General features: G+C 53.4%; 1 protein-coding gene across 1 annotated transcript in view; it reads right to left on the bottom strand.

Annotated features, from left to right (window-relative positions):
* The window catches only part of LOC140719041 (pleckstrin homology domain-containing family A member 7-like), a 38319-nt gene extending 18154 nt beyond the window's left edge, over positions 1 to 20165 (bottom strand). Inside the window, exons 1-6 of the mRNA XM_073033399.1 lie at positions 19945 to 20165; positions 6946 to 7051; positions 6036 to 6140; positions 5194 to 5266; positions 3352 to 3452; positions 2016 to 2128 (exon numbers count right to left, since the gene is read on the bottom strand). Of these exons, the coding sequence (XP_072889500.1) occupies positions 2016 to 2128; positions 3352 to 3452; positions 5194 to 5266; positions 6036 to 6140; positions 6946 to 7051; positions 19945 to 20111 (665 nt within the window). The 5' untranslated portion in view covers positions 20112 to 20165. The remainder of the gene's footprint in view (positions 1 to 2015; positions 2129 to 3351; positions 3453 to 5193; positions 5267 to 6035; positions 6141 to 6945; positions 7052 to 19944) is intronic.
* Positions 20166 to 21548: the final 1383 nt, after the last annotated feature.

Genomic DNA, 21548 nt, shown 5'->3' on the forward strand with positions numbered 1-21548 from the left:
CAAGGAGATCACCAACAAACGCGTGAACAAATTCGTCGCAACAATAAAAATGGCGAAATATTTGCAACAGCCCCTCACCACTCCCAAAGAATGTGTGTGTGTGTGTGTGCTTGTCTTACGAGGATTGAGCGCGCTAGCGCTTCTCTGGAGAGAGCTGACTTGATAGAGGTGTACAAGGTGATAAGAGGAACAGATAGAATGGACGGCCAGATAATTTTTTCCCCAGGGTACAAATGGTTAACACCAGGGGGCATAATTTTAAGGTGATAAGAGGAAAGTGTCGTTGGGGTGGGGGGAATGTCAGAGTACCATCACCAGATACCCCCCACCACCCAGGCCAGGCTCACTTCCCGCTGCTGCCGTCAGGTGGAAGGTGCAAGAGCCACAGGATTTGCCCCACCAGCTTCAGGAACAGTTACCACCCCTCAACCACCAGGCTCTTGAACAAAGAGGATAGCTACACTCATTTATTGAGATGTCCCCACAACCAATGATCTCACTTTATCTCATTATCCCATGTTCTTGTTATTTATTGCTGTTTATTTATATTAGTATTTGAACAGTTTGTTGTCTTCTGCACTCTGGTTGATCTTTCACTGATCCTGCGGACAATTACTGTTCTATTGATTCGTTGAGTATGCCCACAGGGTTGTATGTGGGAACATCTAGTACTGCGTACAATTTTGACGTGCTTTCCTGAAAATAATATACTTTGTGTAGAACAGCCTGGGGTCCACAGACCCCCTCAGTTAATGGTAGGGGTCCATGGCGTTTAAAAGATCGGGAACCCCTGGTGCGGTGAGGTTTACCGGATCAGCTCCTGGGGTGGCAAGTCTGTTACAAGAGGAGAGAGAGGCTGAGGAATGCAAGTCTCTATTCTCCACGGTCTCTACAAGACTGAGAGGAGATCGTATTGAGGTGTACACCGGTCCCAAAGGGGGGGGGGGGATGTTTTCTGAGAAGTCCAGAATTGGTGGGGGGGGGGGGGGGGGTTACTTGGATGGAAAGGGGAAGAGATTTCTTCAGTCAGCGTAGTGAGCCGTTGGAATTCCTTACTCAGGAGACCGTTACTGCTAACATTCAAGGCAGGAGTCAGATCTCTAAAGATTAAAGGAATGGGAAGGATGTGGGGAGAGTGAATGACCCTGCCCACCTATTCTGGACGTCAGGAAAATTCCCCCCCGCCCCCCGCCCTCCCACATCCACCTGTCGTCCTTTAGGATCGCTGCACATTTCAATGCTTGATCTTACCAATGGTGGAACAGACTCAAATGGCCTACTCCTGCCCCTGATTACAATGAAAGGGTGTGGTCTGGACAGGGTCCATGGAATAGGAGCAAGAGGAACCGGGTCTCTGTATGGTGGGAGTGAGAGGAGTGGGTTTTATCCAGATAGTTTTGACGGAACAAGGATTCTGTACGCAGGGGGTGAATGTGATGGGATTGTATACCAGGAATGGACGGGAAGAAATTGGTCTATTTGGATTCTGGTCAATGGGAATGGATGGGAAGAGGTTGGTTTATTTGGATTCTGGACGATGGGAATGGACGGGAAGAAGTTGGTCTATTTGGATTCTGGTCAATGGGAATGGATGGGTAGAAGTTGGTCTATTTGGATTCTGGTCAATGGGAATGGACGGGAAGAGGTTGGTCTATTTTGATTCTGGACAATGGGAATGGATGGGAAGAGGTTGGTCTATTTTGATTCTGGACAATAGGAATGGACGGGAAGAGGTTGGTCTATTTGGATTCTGGTCAATGGGAATGGACGGGAAGAAGTTGGTCTATTTGGATTCTGGTCAATGGGAATGGACGGGAAGAGGTTGGTCTATTTGGATTCTGGACAAGGGTAGTGAAAGGAATGGGGTTTCATCCAGATAGATTCTAGGAAATCCTAGTAAAGGGAACAGTTTCATCCAGAGGGATTGAGCACAGTGGGAATTAACAGGATGTGGTTTGATGCTTTGGCATTGTGACAGGACAGATTTCCGGTGCTGACAGCGTCTTTCTCCTTACTTGGGGAACTCAGATTCTGCTCGTGCTGACTGGCTCATGGCCCTGATCCAACCGTTCATGTCCTCCTGAGTGTCGGCACTGAAGTAGTACGTCCTCATTCCTGGATGCTCGGCCTGGAGACAGGAGCAGATCACAAGTCAAACCTCCCTCCTACTCGCCGCGCCCCCGCGTCCCATCGCCACTTCTAGCTCGGAGGGCGGTCGGCTGGGATCAGCTCTCTGCCCACTGAGTGAGAAATTCTCAGCGAGAAAGAAACGATTCCCACTGGTGGGATCTGCTCTGTAATCCGGGTACCAGTCCGGTAGGAGGCCTCTCCACAGGAGGTCCAAACTCCACCTCCGAGGCTCAATCTGCAGGGTTTCTATGGGATGGGATGGGGTTGGTCCAGCAGGGATCTGCAAAATTGGACTCATATTGCCACATGACACGGTGAGCTTGAGAATGAGGTTTGGGCTTATTCCAGCTGCTCTGGGATTCAGGTCTTTGGAATTTGGTTCGGAATGCCATTGCTTGCTTCTATAGTTTGCATGATTTGTTTTTTTTCTCCTCTTTCTCTCTGCTTCGGGGGTTGATCTTTCTTCTTTTAATTGGGTCCTTTCGGGTTTCTTGCTTTGTGGCCGCCTTTTGAGATTTGAGACAAATCTCAAGGCTGCATAATTTATACATTCTTTGATAATAAATGTACTTTGAGTCTCTTTGAATCCTTTAAACATGGAGCTGGGGGAGGGGAGTGGATCAGAAGGATTCCACAGAATGGGGATGTACGGAAAAAGGGGGAGGGGAGTGGATAGGGAAGAATTCCATGGAATGGGAATGTACGGAAAAGGGATTCTGTACACAAGGAATGATCGGGATTTTTGTAAACCGGGGATGAATGAGGTAGGGGTTGGACTATTTGGATTTGAACAATTTGAATGGAACTGGATTTTATCGAGACCATTGGATTCAATCCGCTGGGATTCTGTGGAATGGGAATAAACAAGGTGGGACCTGATCCGTTGGGAACGTGTAAGATCCAGGAAGCAGAAACACAAGTAGCAAGAACTCATCCCTCTCTCTGAGAGATCTGGAATCAGTAGGGGCGTCTCTCAGATGGTTTAAAAGTTGGTGACGTGAAAGTGATGGGGAGTTTTGGGAAACCCCCCCCCTCCCCACTCTCTCCACATCCCTGAAATAGGGAGGGTTGTTTCAGATTGGCCCCGGTTACTTAGCCACTTGGTTCCTGGAGGGTGGTGAGTGAGGAAGGGGCCTGTTTCATCGGCCAGCACCTCATAACCCGGCCAACCACCCAACACCAACCTCATTTCCAAATGCAAAATTCCCAACAGGGCTGAACCTTAAAGGCGAATTTCCGGGTCTTCCGGTCCTGTGGATCAATGGCAGAGATGGTGTAGCTTGGCATGAGGATACTCCCCAAAATGCGTTCCTCCCGACTGTCTGCAGAGCACAAGGATCAGGGAATCAGCACCTCCGGGTCCTTCCTCAACGCACGCCGACCGTGGGAGCTTGCTGTGCATAGATTGGCCGCTGACTTTCCTGCAAATCCCTCCTCCCCCACCCACCATCTCCCTCAATAGACAGTAGGTGCAGGAGTAGGCCATTCGGCCCTTCTAGCCAGCACCGCCATTCACTGTGATCATGGCTCATTGTACACAATCAGTACCCCCGTTCCTGCCCTCTCCCCATATCCTTTGACCCCGCTATCTGTAAGAGCTCTATCTAACTCTCTCTTGAATGCATCCAGAGACTTGGCCTCCACTGCCTTCTGGGGCAGAGCATTCCACATATCCACCACTCTCTGGGTGAAAAAGCTTTTCCCTCGCTGGTCTCACCTCTCACCCGCCAGCCAGTCCTCCTCCCCCTCCCCTCGCATTCTGGCTTCGGCCCCCTTCCGTTCCAGTCCTGATGAAGGCATCCCTGCACAGATGCTGCCAGGCCTGCTGAGTTTGTGTGTTTGTTGCTCCTGGGAACATCCTCCAGGGCAGTGGATATTCACATTGTGCACGGACAGGACTGTGGTACGGAGTACAACAGGCGTGGGACACGTGGCATTTGAGACCCTTCTCCTCCCACTGAATGCACTCAGAGGTAGGACATTTAAACAGGCCCTTTGGCCCATCGAGTCTGTGCCAATCTCACTGATCCTACCTGACTCACTTTAGTCTCCCCACAGTCCTACCAACCACCCCCCCAACCCAATTCTACCCCTCAACCAGAGCAGCCAATTATCCGCCATTGGGATGCGGGGTGGAAACGTGCAAACTCCACACGGACAGCACCGAAGGTCAGGATTGAACCCACGTACCTTGGGCTGTGAGGCCACGGCTGTACCTGCTGCACGGAGGGGAGAAGGGCAGCAAGGACAACCGGCAAGTCTCAGAGCTCTGGCTGACCACGTGGTCAACTCCCGCTGGACATCCCTCGAGGAGGGTCTGGTGAGATGGCGGTAGGTCGGAGGAGGGAGGATGAGCAGGGAGTGGGCGAGGACAGCACGCAAGCAGCATTCTTGGGGTTGGGGTGGGAGGCAAGGTGTTGGGGGTGGTAAATGAAGGGTGAGGAGCGGCAGGAGGCAAGTGGGGGATGGAGAGGAACGGGCAGTGAGTGGAGACTGAGAGAAGCAGAGGGTTTAGGTGGCTGGGTTGAGAAAGGGTTGTGTGTGTGTGTGTGTGTGTGTGTGTGTGTGTGTGTGTGTGTGTGTGTGTGTGTGTGTGTGTGTGTGTGTGTGTGTGTGTGTGTGTGTGTGTGTGTGTGAGTGAGTGCGAGTGTGTGTATCTGTGTGTGTGAGTGAGTGCGCGCGCGTGTGTGTGAGTGTGTGTGTGTGCGTGTGCACGTGTGTGTGAGTGTGTGTGTGCGTGAGTGAGTGTGTGCGTGTGTGTGTGTGTGCGTGTGCGTGTGTGTGTGTGTGTGTGTGTGTGTGAGTGTGTGTGTGTGTGTGTGTGTGTGTGCGAGTGTGTGTGTGTGAGTGTGTGTGTGTTTGTGTTCGTCCCCTGCAGGCTTCCACTTACTTGGCTGTTGAACCAGCACCAAGTGACACCAGGTGTAAACCAGCCACCCCAGGTTAAAGAATCCACACAGACGTCCTCCCCTCCTCAAAACTGGAGGGGAAGTCAGTCAACCTCGACCTCGAGGGATGGCCTGAGGACGAGGGGGGCGGGGAGCAGTTTCCAGGTTCAGTTACCTCGATAATAGAAGAGACAGAAATCAGACAGGACAAACCATCTTCTCTTCCACAGCTTCAGCCCAGAGCTGTCCTGAAATGTTGAGAGAAACAACACGTCTTCAGCTAGAGGTGGAGGAGAGGTCACGTCCTCACCAGCAAGTGGACAAAGACTATCTGAACCCACGTCGACGCTTCCTGGGGTGCAGTCCCTGCAGTAGCAACTCACCCTGGGGTGCAATACCTGAGGTGTATTGTAGAGGTGACTCTCCTGGAGGTGTAATCCATGAGTTACAGACTCTCCCCAAGGGGCATTTGCTGAAGCACCGACTTGCTCCGGAGCACAGTCTCTGAGGTAGCAACTCTACCCGGGGTACAGTCCCTGAGACATAGACCCTCCCTAGGTTTCAGTCCCTGAGGCATAGACCCTCCCTGGGGCACAGTCCCTGAAGGTGTTGACTCTCCCTGGGGCACAGCCCCTGAAGGTGTTGACTCTCCCCGGTGTACTGACTCTCCCGGGGTACTGAGTCTCCCCGGGGTACGGTTCCCATGGTCGTTTCCCGGTCTTTGGGGGCAGTGGTTCTGACCCCGGAGTCTCGGAACTCAAGGTTGCACCGGAATGTTTCTTCCACCAGAGGGAGCTGATGCTCCACGTTTGAAATGACCGTGAAGCGCTTCTATTGACCATCTCCCCTGTGCCGGGGGTCTCAATCACCCGCCGCACTTCGCGCAGGTACAAGTTGTCCCACCCTGGAGTTGCTCCGGATCTCTGTGCACCCTCCGCGATATCCCGGCCTACACTCCACTCCTGCTCCCTCCCTCACCTCGTGCCCACCCCTTTCCCTCCTCCCCTCGCCCTCTACCTGCTTGTAGAGCCAGCCCCGGATCACGGTGACGGAGTTGGGGTCCCGCCGGATCGCCCGGTCCCTCTTGCCGAAGGTGTGCACTTTCTTCATCGGTCTGATCGGCTGGACGGGACACAAGCAGGGTTCAGAGCCAGAGACCCAGTTAAAGAGGGTCTTCATCCGCACACCCGTCGCGCTCCCCCCCCCCCACTCCCCGCAAGGGTCATGCTATGGGGCTAGGAAGCCCGAGATCTGTCACCAGTGGAAGAATAGCTGAGACTCGTCACTGGCAACTCCAGAAAATGTTTCCCCCTGAGGGAGATTGGCACAGCGGAGCAATGACTTTTCCCCAGGGGTGGGGAACTATGGGTGGAGAGACAACTTGAGGGACAACTGTATCTTCTCCTTCTGTATCCGGAAGGAGCTGCTGAAGGAATTGGATGCTGGTACAACACTTAAAAAAGGAACATTGGTAGGACAGGTTCAGACATTAGAGTGGGCGTTCCCAGCCTTTTTCATGTGGGCCCCAGGTTGGGAGCTCCTCCTTCAGAGGGTTATGGAAAATGGGACCAGTTTCGGATGGGAATCTGGATCAGTACAGTCCCGTTGGACAGAAGGGCCTGATTTCCGTCTGAATGACTCTATGACAAGGTTGGATGGAGTGGAGGTTGAAATTGGGAAATCTCCTGCAAAACCAGTCACTTGGAATTTCAACGGCAAAACCACCGGGATACTGGAAGAGAACCAGGCGTGGAATTGATACTGAGGGGCTAAATCACCCCGTCCTGTTTGCTGGGGATCTGGAGGAGGGATTATCAGTCTGGGGGGGGGGAAGGGAGAGTGAAGATGGCCAATGAGGTGTGGGTCAAGAGGGGGAAGGGTGGGGAGGATTTGTGGAGGAGGAGAGAGGCAGGGTGCAGCCACTGACCTTTGAGCCCAGAGGGGTGGAGAGGGTGGAGATGTTGCTGATGCTGGAGCCCTGGCTGACTTCACTCTGTGGTCTGTCAGCTACCTCGGACATCTCTGCCGTCAGCCTGGAATCAAATCAAATCCCGGTTTAATTATCGTGGATACAGCCGAACGAAACAGCATTCCTCTGGGGCCAAGGTGCAAAACGTACACAGCACATTCAAAATCATGAGCAAAAAAACCAGTCGTGCCAAAAAAAAACCCACACGTTTAGCCCAAGACCCAGAATGGCATGTCCTGCAAATTAATGGTCGTCTCACCGTCACTGTGAGCCCTCCTGCACTTTGCTCTAGACCGAGGACCCGGTTCCTCCCTATCACCGAGGTCCAGCGCCATTCAGAAGGGTGTGTTTGATCCCTGCGATGGGATATCTAAAGAATGGGGCAGTGGGTAAAGCCGCTGTCTCACAGGTCCACAGATCCCAGGTTCAATCCCGGCCTCGGGCGCTATCTGTGCCGCACCCCAGGATTTCCCCGGGTGCTCTGAGCTCCCCCTACGTCCCAAGCGCGCGTCGGCCGGTAGGTTAACTGGCCATCCCCGGCGTGCAGCTGAGGGGTGGGTTCTGTGGGAAGTTGAGGGAATGAGGGGAGAGTAACGTGGGATTAGTGTGGGCAGGTCAGTGAGGACTTAGTGAGTTGAAAAGCCTCTTTCTCTGCCGTGTAGCTCCCATCATTATTATGACATGGGCGATCATGGACTACGGGCCGTGATTGTTCTTGACAGAAGTGCTTTGCCATTGCCTTCCCCCGGGCAGTGTGACCCCGGCCATTATCAATACTCTTCAGAGACTGTCTGCTTGGCGTCAGTGGTCGCATCGCCAGGACTTGTGATGTGCATCAGATGCTCACACGACCGTCCACCACCTTGCTCCCACGGGGATGGGGTGGGGGGGGCTAAGCAGGTGCTACACCTTGCCAGGAGTGACCTGCAGGCTAGCGGAGGGAAGGAGCACCTCACACCTCCTTTGGTTGAGGCGTGCCTCCACCCCGCCCCTCTATAAACACCCACTTCCCAAACGAGTGGCAGTACTAATCGAAGAGAAAGGCCGGGAAATTCACTGGCACATTGCTGTTCCTCGGGGTTTTCTGCAGTTTGTTGTGTTTGTTAGTTTACACCGATTTCTGAGTGTGTTTTTCATAAAGAAGGGTTCCTTTGTAGTGTCACAGAGCGCTCAACCACAGGAACATATCCTTTCACCCATCTAGTCTGGTCTTCTGTCAAGTCCCACCTTCCTGCACCCAGAACATAGTCCTCTCTCATTCATACACTCTGTGCCCACTTTACACCCCATACAATGCAGACTCAATGCATGACAACAGGCAGATGGGGTCGAAGGGTTCAGTTGTTGTTCAGACAACATCAGAGTGGGGGAAAAAGTGATCTAAGTGACTTGGACCATGAGTCCTGCCAAAGGGCCTCAGCCTGAAACGTCGACTGTTCACTCTTTTCCACAGATGCTGCCCGGCCGGCTGAGCTCCTCCAGCATTTTGTGTGTGTGTTGCTGGGATTTCCAGCACCTGCAGATTTCCTCCTGTTTGTGATTGACCACGGAATGATTGTTGGTGCCAGACGGGGTGGTCTGAGTATCTCAGAAACTACAGACATCCTGGGATTTTCACATGCAACAGTCTCTAGAGTTTACAGAGAATGGCGTGAAAAACAAACAAAAAAAAAATCCAATGAGAGGCAGTTCTGGGGGAGAAAATGCCTTGTTAATGAGAGAGGTCAGAGGAGAATGGCCAGGCTGGTTCAAGGTGACAGTAACTCAAATAGCCACACGTTACAACAGTGATCGTCAGAACAGCATCTCTGAACAGAAAACACGTCGAACCCTGACGGGAGAACCCTATAAAAACGTAGAGGATACAGTCCAGTCTATCACGGCTAAAGCTCTCCCCACCATCGAGCAGGAGAAACTACAGGAGCCTCTGGACTCACACCACCAGGTTCAGGGACAGTTATTACCCCTCAACCATCAGGATCGTGAACCAAAGGGGATAACTTCACTCCACTTGCCCCATCACTGAAATGTTCCCACAACCAATGGACCCACTTTCAAGGACTCTTCATCTCATGTTCTCGATATTTATTGCTTATTTATTATTATTATTATTTCTTTTTGTATTTTCACTGTTGTTTTTTACACTCTGGTTGAACGTCCAAGTTGGTGAGGTCTTTCATTGACTCTATTACGGTTATTATTTATTCTATTATGGATTTATTGAGCATCCCCATAAGAAAATGAACCTCAGGGTTGTATACGGTGACATATACGTACTTTGATAATAAATTTACTTTGAACTTTGAAGATATCCCCTCGTCCTCCTGAGCTCCAGGAAATAAAGTCCGAACCCATTCAACCTTTAATTCAGGTCCTCCGGTCGTGGAAACATCCTCATAAATTTTCTCTGCCCTCTTTCAAGCTCATTTGACATCTTTCCTGTAGCTAGGTGACCAGAACTGCACACAGTACTTCACATGTGGCCTCACCAACATCTCACCCCTGGCCGCGGAGGGGATGGTTCCTCTAGCGCCAAGATTAGAGGGTGCAGCCTCAGAATATGTCACTTCAGGACAGAGATGTGGAAGAATTTCTTATGGCCTATACAACTGCAACATTACATCCTAACTCCAGTACTCAGAGCCCTGATTTATGAAGGCCGAAAGCTCTTCTTACGATCATCTCTACTTGTCATGCCACTTTCAAGGGTATTATGGACCTGTATTCCCAGATCCCATTCCCTGTGCAAGTCCCTCCCAAAGAGGAGCACTTCACAGTTTTCTGCATTCAATTCCATTTGTCATTTTCGTCCTATTTTTCCAGCAGGTCCAGATCCTTCTGCAAGCTTTGACAGCCTTCCGTGTCATCGACTCTGCCCCAGTCTTGGCGTCATCCGCAGATTTGCTAATCCAGTTTGCCACATTATCATCTATATCACTAATATCCGTGAGGAACGTCAATGGACCCAGTACCCTCAGTCCTGCCCTTCGTCACGAGGATGCTCCCCGAGTCATGGCCCATAACACCAGGTGCTCCCTCCGAATTACCCTACAACCAGAATGCCCCCTCAGTACTGCTCTACAAGACCAGGGTGCTCCCTCACAATGCCCTACAACAGCAGGAGCTCCCTCACTTCTACCCTACATCATCGGGGTGCTCCCTCAGACCTGCCCTACAACCCCAGGAGCTCCCTCACTTCTACCCTACATCATCGGGGTGCTCCCTCAGTCCTGCCCCTGCACTCATTGCCTCATTTGTTGCTGGGAAGTCTCCACTTTATCTCCCTGGCTGTCTTGAGTGCTTTGCCAACAGCTTTGCCATCTTCACCCTCCTGCCCGCTGGAAGTGCCGTGGCCTTTAGTCCCGAGCAAAGGTTGGGCTGGTGAGAATGGACGTCTGGAGTCAGGACCAGTCCTCTCTCTGCCTCTGACCCCTGGGACTGGAACCAGGAACGGCCAAAGCCTGTGCGCTCTGCAGCTGGAGACAGGCCTCCACAAACTCCTTTTCACCCCTCACCACAGTGGTCAGCAGCTGGTAGGGCTCCAGCCTCGAGGAACAGACTCAACCCTGACCTCCAGGGCTCTCGGTGTGCAGTTTGCACGTTCTCCCCCTGTCCGTGCAGATCGGTAATACCACCTCCTCCTCAATCAACAGAGGCACACCTCAAAGGCGTGTGTCCACTGCTCTACTCTCTCAGTACCCATGGCCGTGTGGCTATGAATCGGCTAATGATACCACTGTTGGTGGCCGATTCTCAGATAGTGATGAGGAGGTGACCAGCAGTGAGCCAGATCAGCTGGTTGACTGGTGCCACAATAAAAACCAACATCGGCCAAACCAGAGACTTCAAGAAGGGGAAGTTGGGGAGGACACACCCCAATCCTCTTTGAGGGGGGGTGTTTCCACAGAGCCGTGCCTGGCACGTGACAGCACTGCCCTCACCTGGTCGGAGGTCACACCACCTGCCTGGCACGTGACAGCACTGCCTGCCCTCACCTGGTCGGGGGTCACACCACCTGCCTGGCACGTGACAGCACTGCCTGCCCTCACCTGGTCGGGGGTCACACCACCTGCCTGGCACGTGACAGCACTGCCCTCACCTGGTCGGGGGTCACACCACCTGCCTGTCACGTGACAGCACTGCCCTCACCTGGTCGGGGGTCACACCACCTGCCTGGCACGTGACAGCACTGCCCTCACCTGGTCGGAGGTCACACCACACGTCAGTCAATACTTCATCCCTCCCAACTAATCAATGCACACTTAACCATTGGCCGCCTTAATTGGATTAACCTGTCTAGCACCAAGCCTTTGGCCCCCTGGTGAGTCACCTGGGCTGGACCCTCCAGCCCCCTGAGCTATAAAGGGTGCTACATGTGCTTGGCTCGCTCTCTTTTTGCCATCCTCGAGGGGCCATCCTGCTTCACTCCAATACAGCGCTGGAGACACGTGGTGAGCTGTGCATTGAATAGGGTTGTGGGGATGTTTATTGTTGTCCCTTTAGCAAAGAGCTGTGCCTTCCCATAGTCAAGGGATGGCAGGTATTGTACTTGCTTTTCCCTTGCTTGTATGTGTACCTGTACTCCGTCCCCACACCGTTTTCCCGTGTATTGTACTGCCGACCCGACTTTTCCCACGCTCGTCTATTCTAAGCGCTTTTGTGCGAATATTGTAGCCGCTCGTGTTGTTCCCAAGCTCTTCTCCCCTTGTAAATAAACTCCTTATTGTTAAAACCGTGTGTCCAGAGCCCTTGCCCTTGAGACCCAAAGAATCGGCCTCATCTCCATCACAACAGGGGGTCAACGGTGGAAAGGGTGAGCCACTTCAAGCACTTGGGCGTCAACATCTCAGAGGATCTATCCTGGGCTCAACACATCGATGGAATCATGAAGAAGGCCTGCCTGTGGCTCTAGTTAGGAGTTTGAGGAGATTCACTACGTTGCTGAAGATCAACTTGGACAGGAGCATTCTGACTGGTTGCTGGTGTGAAGGCTCCAGCGCAGAGGATCGAACGAAGCTGCCGAGGGTTTGTAGATTCAGCCAGCCTCGTCACGGGCACAGTCCTCCTCAACATCAAGGACATCTTCAAGAGGCGAAGCCTCAAGAACGGGGCACCTATCATTAATTGCCTCGCCATTTGGGGCAAGCCTCTTCACATTCGGGAAGTATTCATCGCGGAGATGAACGAACCTCACGGAGCAGGGAGCCGGACACTGGCCCGTCCCTCTGCTGCCGCCCCGGCACCCTGACCTTCTCAATCTGGCCCGGCACTTAAATTGCCCAATCAGCAGGTCACCCCTCGCTCTCGGACCCAGGCCCTGCCACTTCGAAACGTTCTCGGACTCGGGACCCGTGACCCCCAATCCAGCCCACACCCGACCTTTCCAACGCGGCCCAACACTCACATCAGTCAAACCTCAGCTTGGTCCAAATTGCTTCTTCCCCTCCGCCATCAGATTTCTGAAAACAGTCCACAACTACTACCACGTCATTCCTTTTTTTTAATAAGTTACAAATTTTTATACCTTGACACTGTATTGCTGCCGCAAAACCACAAATTTCACGATAGATGAGATGGTGCTAATAAACCTGATTCTGACCACGTGGGTTTGCCCCGGAGGCTCTGATTTCCTCTCAGGCACCTGCAGGTTGGTAGGTTAAGAGGCTGTTCTGAATTGGCCCTCGTGTTGTGCATTAGAATCTGGGGAGAGTTGATGGGAATGTGCAGAGAATTAGAAAGTAGCGTAAGTGTAATGAATCTTGATGGACAGCACAGGACTTGATGGGCTGAAGGGCCTGCTTCTATCCACTCACACTCAGTCAGTGTATATTTGCTCCCGTGCATTCGCTGTGAGCCTCAGGGCAAGAGGACATATCTTTAAGAGTGCCTGTGCCTTTAACAGCATCTGCACCTTAAATTGTCAGAGATGCAATGTGGTCTGCCTTTAACTTCTATTCTGACTTCTCCCAGGGATGAAAAGGCAACATTCCCAAGAACCACGTCATCCCATCCCCTTTAACCCCCGATTTGGCCCGAAACCAAATTGAAAGGTCAGCCGACGAGAGGACAATGCTCTAACTCAACAGGCCGGCCTTTGAGCGGGGAAAGGTCGAAAGAGGAAAGAGGCCTTTCCATTGCTTGCAGAGGACTGGCCGAGAATGATTGACAATGGGTCCAGTGAGCCCCTACGGTCAGGCCTCGTCCCAAACCACTGAGGGTCCAGGTTCAGCAGGGAAGGAGTTAAAAGCCGGCAGCAGTCACCCTAAGCATGGAGGAAACCCTTTTATTTAACGAGCTGTGATCACAGAGAAGGCCCTGTCTCCTTCCTCCCACCAGTTATTCAGTATTCATTCGAATCTCAGTGCCAAAGCAGAGCCGGACAAAGCGAGCTGCCAGCGTGGGGTGTAGGAGGCAGAGATGGAAGAAGAGGAAGGGGGAGGGGAGGAGCGAGGGAGTAACGAAGGGCTGGAGGGAGCTAGCTGGAGGTAAAGGGGGGGGGAGAGAGTGATGAGGAGGGGGGACGTGGAGCAGGAGATGGATATGGTAATGGATAGGCCGGGAAGATTAGGGAAGGAGATCTTCCACTGTCAACATGTCATGTCTTAGCCTGACCATGCTACCCATCATCTTCTGGAGAGCTGCTGAACCAGGATTACCACCCCCACTGTCCACCACCTGCTATGGGGGCCTTGCCTCAGCCGTGTTACCACTGCCCAGAGGGCCTCCACTAGCTTTGAATTTCACCCTCTACAATTCCTGAGGTCCCAGTACTCCTCCCACCAATCGCTGACCCTCACTTGGTCAGAAGGGAGGGACGAGAGGAAGGATACTGGGATGAGGGACTGGTAGGTTCTGCAAAGATTTGGTTCTCCAAGCCAGCTAAAGACCTCTCCCACTAAATTCTGGGAGCAAAGATATGGTAGTCGTCTAAAAACAAAATGGTGGAAATTGGAAGTAAGAACATGTATTGAATAAAATCAGAAAGTTCTGGAAATGCTCAGCAGATCTCTGGAGATACAAGGGACGCTGCAGATGCCACACACACAAAATGCTGGAGGAACTCAGCAGGTCAGGCAGCATCTATGGAGAGGAATAAACAGTCGACCTTTCAGGCCAAGACTCCTCATCCGGTAGATAGTCACTTAGTCTTTCTCCCAGAATTTGAACTGTATTATTTCTAATCCTGATCAAATGTCATGATCCTGAAAAAAATAATGGTTTCCCTCTCTATAGATGCTGCCTGACCTGGTGAGAATTTCTAGTATTTTCTGTCTCATTCAATAAGGCAATTGTCCACTTTTATTTGGTCCCCAATCCCTTATCCCACCTGCACTCTGACCCCTAGTCCTTGACCCCAGTTCACTTCAACGCCCTCTGCCCTCGCTATTTCTTGCTAACACTTCACACACAGGTATCATACCAGGTCTAGTTCAAAACTTAACCTCATTCTTCTCACCGACCTCCCTCCCCACCTCCTCATTAAGGGAAGCCATTCCTCAGCTCAGGAGGTACCTACAAAATGTGGGGGGTTCTCTGCAAGTTACTTCAAAACCCCCACTTTCCCCAAATAGAAACACAAGCCTCGGGTTTATGGGGTGGGGTTCTCATGATTACTCCCTGTCCTACCCATCCCTTGAGGGGTGTGAGCTTATAACTGAGGGTCGGGCAAGGGTGCTCATTGGCCAAAGGTAGAAGCAGTCGGACGAGACTCATATCATTCAACAGCCCCCTCCGTGGTGAAGATCGGGGGATCTGCCCCTTTTCTGTTGCTTGGGTAGGCTACCTCATCACCAACTATTGTGAATGCCAGTGTTCCCCCCCTCCTATAATCATCAGTCCGTTCCTTCCACCCCCATTCCTGAGCCGACCTATCTTCAGTTGGGAAGGAGGGAGGATGGGTTTTGGGTGAGTAGCTTCTCAGCACAGGTCACTTGGCTTTGGGTCAAGTGCCCACTTCCCTCTCACGAGGTACCCTGAAGAAATTCAACATGACATCTGAAAAACCGTGAAGATGTCGCATTGGGGGGGGGGGGGGGGACGCGCCCGCAGGAAACGTTCGAGAGAGAGCCGCGCCACGTGAGGACGACACCCGCTGTGCCACAGAGAGCAAGCGGGAGCTGTGAAAGGAGAGACGGAACAATCAAAAGACCGGTCCACTGACCACAGACACCACCAACACGTGTCCACCCTGGTCCCAGTTGAGGACCCACCAACAGACAGCCCTTGGGACTCGATCTGAGTGATCGCACAACCCCTACTAGTAGGTACCCTACTGGGAACTCCTCCCTCCCCACCCTGGGGTCGAGCTGTTCGTGTTTCTGCTCACTGGGGAGGCTCCCCTCCCCCTTGTGCCCCACCCACAGCCGAGGGGGCAGGTGGGACCCCAGTGATGAAAAACCACCTGTCTCCAGAAACATCCGATGCATCAGGAATTGAGAGGTTAAAATAACTCGCTCGCTGGATCTATAAATAAATAACTCAAGTGAACAGAGAATAATCTCATTTCTGGCCGCGGATGATGAGAGACGCCTTGCATTCGGTGTCACTATTCTCTCCCCCATACTATGGGCCCAGCTCCGAATCTTGCCGTCTCAGTAAGACCAAGGCATCAGTCCCAAATCCCTTCCCCATCATGGAGTCTACCCCCTTCCCCAGGATCATTACTTCTTCCCCCACCAATGGACCCTTCACCCCCATCTCTCTGCCAACCCCACTCACAGTCACCTTCCCCACCCCCTCTCCAACGCCAGTGCCACCCACACCCACCTGGCCAGCTCTTCCTGCCCCACACCAAGGTGACCATGACGCTCTCCCCCCCATACACACCCATGGAAGTTCACCTCCATCAACAACCACCCTCCATCAGCAACCTCACCTCCATAACCAAACCACCCTCCATCACCAATCTCACCTCCATCACCAATCTCACCTCCATCACCAATCTCACCTCCATCACCAACCTCACCTCCATCACCAAACCCCCTCCATCACCAACCTCACCTCCATCACCAAACCCCCCTCCATCACCAACCCCCTCCATCACCAACCTCACCTCCATCACCAACTTCACCTCCATCACCAATCCCCCCTCCATCACCAAACCCCCTCCATCACCAACCCCCTCCATCACCAACCTCACCTCCATCACCAACCCCCTCCATCACCAACCCCCTCCATCACCAAACCCCTCCATCACCAACCCCCCTCCATCACCAACCTCACCTCCATCACCAAACCGCCCACCATTACCAAACCCCCCTCCATCACCAACCCCACCTCCATCACCAACTCCACCTCCATCACCAACCCCCTCCATCACCAACCCCCTCCATCACCAAACCCCCTCCATCACCAAACACCCTCCATCACCAACCCCCTCCATCACCAACCTCACCTCCATCACCAACCCCCTCCATCACCAACCCCCTCCATCACCAACCCCCTCCATCACCAAACCCCTCCATCACCAACCCCCCTCCATCACCAACCTCACCTCCATCACCAAACCGCCCACCATTACCAAACCCCCCTCCATCACCAACCCCACCTCCATCACCAACTCCACCTCCATCACCAACCCCCTCCATCACCAATCCCCCCTCCATCACCAACCCCCTCCATCACCAACCCCCCTCCATCAGCAAACCCCCTCCATCACCAAACCGCCCTCCATCACCAAACCCCCTCCATCACCAACCTCACCTCCATCACCAAACCGCCCACCATTACCAAACCCCCCTCCATCACCAACCTCACCTCCATCACCAACCCCCTCCATCACCAACCTCACCTCCATCACCAAACCGCCCGTCCATCACCAACCTCACCTCCATCACCAACCCCCTCCATCACCAACCTCACATCCATCACCAAACCCTCCATCACCAACCCCCTCCATCACCAATCTCACCTCCATCACCAACCTCACCTCCATCACCAAACCCCCTCCATCACCAACCCCTCCATCACCAAACCCCCTCCATCACCAACCCCCTCCATCACCAACCCCCTCCATCAACAACCTCACCTCCATCACCAACCCCCCTCCATCACCAAACCCCCTCCATCACCAACCCCCTCCATCACAAACCCCCCTCCATCACCAAACCCCCCTCCATCACCAAACCCCCCTCCATCACCAACCTCACCTCCATTGCCAAACCTCCTCCATCGCCAAACCCCCTCCATCGCCAACCTCCATCACCAACCCCCTCCATCACCAAACCTCCCTCCATCACCAAACCCGCTCCATCACCAACCTCACCTCCATCATCAAACCCCCTCCACCAACCCCTCTCCATCATCAACCCCCTCCATCACCAACCCCCCTCCATCACCAAACCCCCTCCATCAACAACCTCACCTCCATCACCAACCCCCCCTCCATCACCAAACACCCTCCATCACCAACCCCCTCCATCACCAAACCCCCCTCCATCACCAAACCCCCTCCATCACCAAACCTCCTCCATCACCAACCTCACCTCCATCACCAAACCCCCTCCATCACCAACCTCACCTCCATCGCAAACCCCCTCCATCACCAACCTCCATCACCAACCCCCTCCATCACCAACCCCCTCCATCACCAACCCCCTCCATCACCAACCTCACCTCCATCACCAAACCCTCTCCATCACCAAACCTCCCTCCATCACCAAACCCCCTCCATCACCCACCTCACCTCCATCATCAAACCCCCTCCATCACCAAACCCCCTCCATCACCAAACCCTCTCCATCATCAACCTCACCTTCATCACCAAACCCCCTCCATCACCAACCTCAGCTCCATCACCAACCTCACCTCCATCACCAAACCCCCTCCATCACCAACCCCCCTCCATCACCAAACCCCCTCCATCACCAACCCCCTCCATCACCAAACCCCCTCCATCACCAGCCCCCTTCCATCACCAACCCCCTCCATCAACAACCCCCTTCCATCAACAACCCCCCTCCATCACCAACCTCACCTCCATCACCAAACCCCCTCCATCACCAACCTCCCTCCATCACCAACCTCACCTCCATCACCAAACCCCCTCCATCACCAACCTCACCTCCATCACCAAACCCCCTCCATCACCAACCTCCCTCCATCACCAACCTCACCTCCATCACCAACCCCCCTCCATCACCAACCCCCCTCCATCACCAAACCCCCTCCATCACCAACCCCCTCCATCACCAAACCCCCTCCATCACCAACCTCACCTCCATCACCAAACCCCCTCCATCACCAAACCCCCTCCATCACCAACCTCACCTCCATCACCAAACCCCCCTCCATCACCAAACCCCCTCCATCACCAAACCCCCTCCATCACCAACCTCACCTCCATCACCAACCTCACCTCCATCACCAACCCCCTCCATCACCAACCTCACCTCCATCACCAACCTCACCTCCATCACCAACCCCCTCCATCACCAAAACCCCCTCCATCACCAAACCCCCTCCATCACCAACCTCCCTCCATCACCAACCTCCCCTCCATCACCAAACCCCCTCCATCACCAACCTCACCTCCATCACCAAACCCCCTCCATCACCAACCTCCCTCCATCACCAACCCCCCTCCATCACCAAACCCCCTCCATCACCAACCCCCTCCATCACCAAACCCCCTCCATCACCAACCCCCCTCCATCACCAAACCCCCTCCATCACCAACCCCCTCCATCACCAAACCCCCTCCATCACCAAACCCCCTCCATCACCAACCCCCTCCACCAACCCCCTCCATCACCAAACCCCCTCCATCACCAACCTCACCTCCATCACCAAACCCCCCTCCATCACCAAACCCCCTCCATCACCAAACCCCCTCCATCACCAACCTCACCTCCATCATCAAACCCCCTCCATCACCAACCTCCCTCCATCACCAAACCCCCTCCATCACCAAACCCCCCTCCATCACCAAACCCCCTCCATCACCAACCTCACCTCCATCACCAAACCCCCTCCATCACCAACCCCTCTCCATCACCAACCCCCTCCATCACCAACCCCCTCCATCACCAACCTCACCTCCATCACCAAACCCCCTCCATCACCAACCCCCCTCCATCACCAACCCCTCTCCATCACCAACCCCTCTCCATCACCAACCCCCTCCATCACCAACCTCACCTCCATCACCAAACCCCCTCCATCACCAACCTCCATCACCAAACCCCCTCCATCACCAACCTCACCTCCATCACCAACCTCACCTCCATCACCAACCCCCCTCCATCACCAAACCCCCTCCATCACCAACCTCACCTCCATCACCAACCTCACCTCCATCACCAACCCCCCTCCATCACCAACCCCCTCCATCACCAACCCCTCTCCATCACCAACCCCCTCCATCACCAAACCCCTCCATCACCAACCTCACCTCCATCACCAACCTCACCTCCATCACCAAACCCCCTCCATCACCAACCCCCTCCATCACCAACCTCCCTCCATCACCAACACCTGACCACAGTCAACGACCCCCATCTTCCCCACCCACTAATCCTTCTCTATAACCCCTCTAAGCCCCTCTACCTTCCCTCTCCCACAGATCTCACAAGCCTTCCTCCTCAGTTGGTAAGGGGGTCATCCACTAGTGCAGTGAGGGTTTTCGGGCAAGAGGGTGTCAGGGCCGAAGGGGCATGACCTTGAATCGGTGAGGGGTGGGGTGGGGGGTGAGGGGTGCCTGTTCTCTGGGGAAGGGGGGGGGGGTAACTGACAGGTTTGACCATCCCGGGACTCAGAGGGGCGTCAGCCGAGATCCCTTCAGCCGGCGTTAATCTTCGCCAGCTCCTTTCAGCCCCGCATCCGAGGAGGACGATGTTCGATCCCACCGACAGCAGCCTTCCTTCCCGTCACAGGTAGATGCTAAAGAACCACCCCCACCCCCGAGCTGTCTCCCCAGCTCCCCGCACCAACCCTCCCTCGCCAGCCGCTTCAACTCACCGTTCACCGGCCAAGGACGCCGGGGTAGAGCGAGTCTCGGTTCCCGGCGGCGGGTCACAGAGCCTCCGTCCGCTCTGGACACGGGTGGCAGCTGCGGGGCGGATCTGCCCCCACGGGCTGTCTCCTTCAGTCCGGTCCCCTCTCCGCCAATCGCCAACCCATCTCATTTACTCTGCATAACTATTTCAGGAGGAGACAATCCACAGCCACACACATGGCAACTGTACCCTATCCCCAGCTCGCCTGCTAAATATATTATAATTATCCGCTACCTCCCACAATACTTTAACACTCTGAGTTCCACGCCAGCGCAGGCCGCAAGCGACTGACGGCACCCCTCCGCTCTGAATTCACAGTCTGAATTCAAGGAATAAAACGGGCGATCTGATCCCTGGCAAAAAAAAAGGTAATTTTATTGAGGACATATCCCATCTCCAGCAGAACGTGCCATCACACACTCCCGGGGGAGACAAACCATGAGTCGGAATCTATTAAAACTCCCTCACATTCACAGCTAGAAACGCGTTTTAGATACAGAGTTAAGCTTTTTCCCATCAGATACTCCCAGGGTAGGCACAAAGCTCTCACTCCTCCTCGATGAGGGGTCTCGGCCCCGGAAACGTCGGCTGTGTATTCATTCCCTCTCCATGGATGCTGCCCGACCTGCTGAGTTCCTCCAGCATTTTGTGTGTGTATGTTGCTCTGGATTTCCAGCATCTGCAGAATCTCTTGTGCTTCCGTCCATCATGATGATCTCGTTCTACCTCAGTGCACCATGCAATGGTCTGATCTGTATGAACAATACCCAGGGCAAGCTGTATCTCGGCACAGAGGCAGCAAGAAACCAATTTAGGCAACCAATACTTCATCCAGGAGCCACAGGGTAGGTCAGATACAGAGTGCAGCTCCCTCTACACTGCCCCATCAAATACCCCCACCTCAACTGGCACCAGTCGTGTCCAGGGAGACATCACACACATTTTTAAAAACCGAAGTGGTGAAACCAGTCTGTAATAAAATGTTCAAGCACGTTCTAAAAATGGTTTAAAGAAAGAAAAATCGAGTTAGACACAGAGTAAAGGTCCTCTTACACGGTCAGGGTGGTTATCGTATGGATTGTATAAGGGGGATGGCAGATGACACTTTAATTTAAGGCCTCTGCTGTTGCTTTTAATGCAGTTACTCTAAAACAGAATTAAACATGCACAACTGAGGACGGGGTATCAAGGCTATTCAAATATTTAAGCTTTAGAGAGAGCGTGCAGACGAGATTTCCTAGGATGCTGGCTGAATTGGAGAATGTGTCTTCTGAGGATAGACTGAGCAAGCTAGGACTTTACTCTCTGGAGTGAAGGAAGATGAGAGGTGACGAGGTGAGTATATTGACCGGTTTCATCACGGTCTGGTATGGAAACTCCAAAGCCCTTGAATGGAAAAGCTAGTAGATACGGCCCAGTCCATCACGGATAAACCCCTCCCCACCACTGAGCACATCTACATGGAGCGTTGTCACAGGAAAGCAGCATCCATCATCAGGGACCCCCACCACCCAGGTCATGCTGTCCTCTCACAGCTGCCATCAGGAAGAAGGTACAGGAGCCTCA

This window comes from Hemitrygon akajei, chromosome 31 (genome assembly GCF_048418815.1).
Source record: "Hemitrygon akajei chromosome 31, sHemAka1.3, whole genome shotgun sequence".
NCBI classification, from domain to species: Eukaryota; Metazoa; Chordata; class Chondrichthyes; order Myliobatiformes; family Dasyatidae; genus Hemitrygon; species Hemitrygon akajei.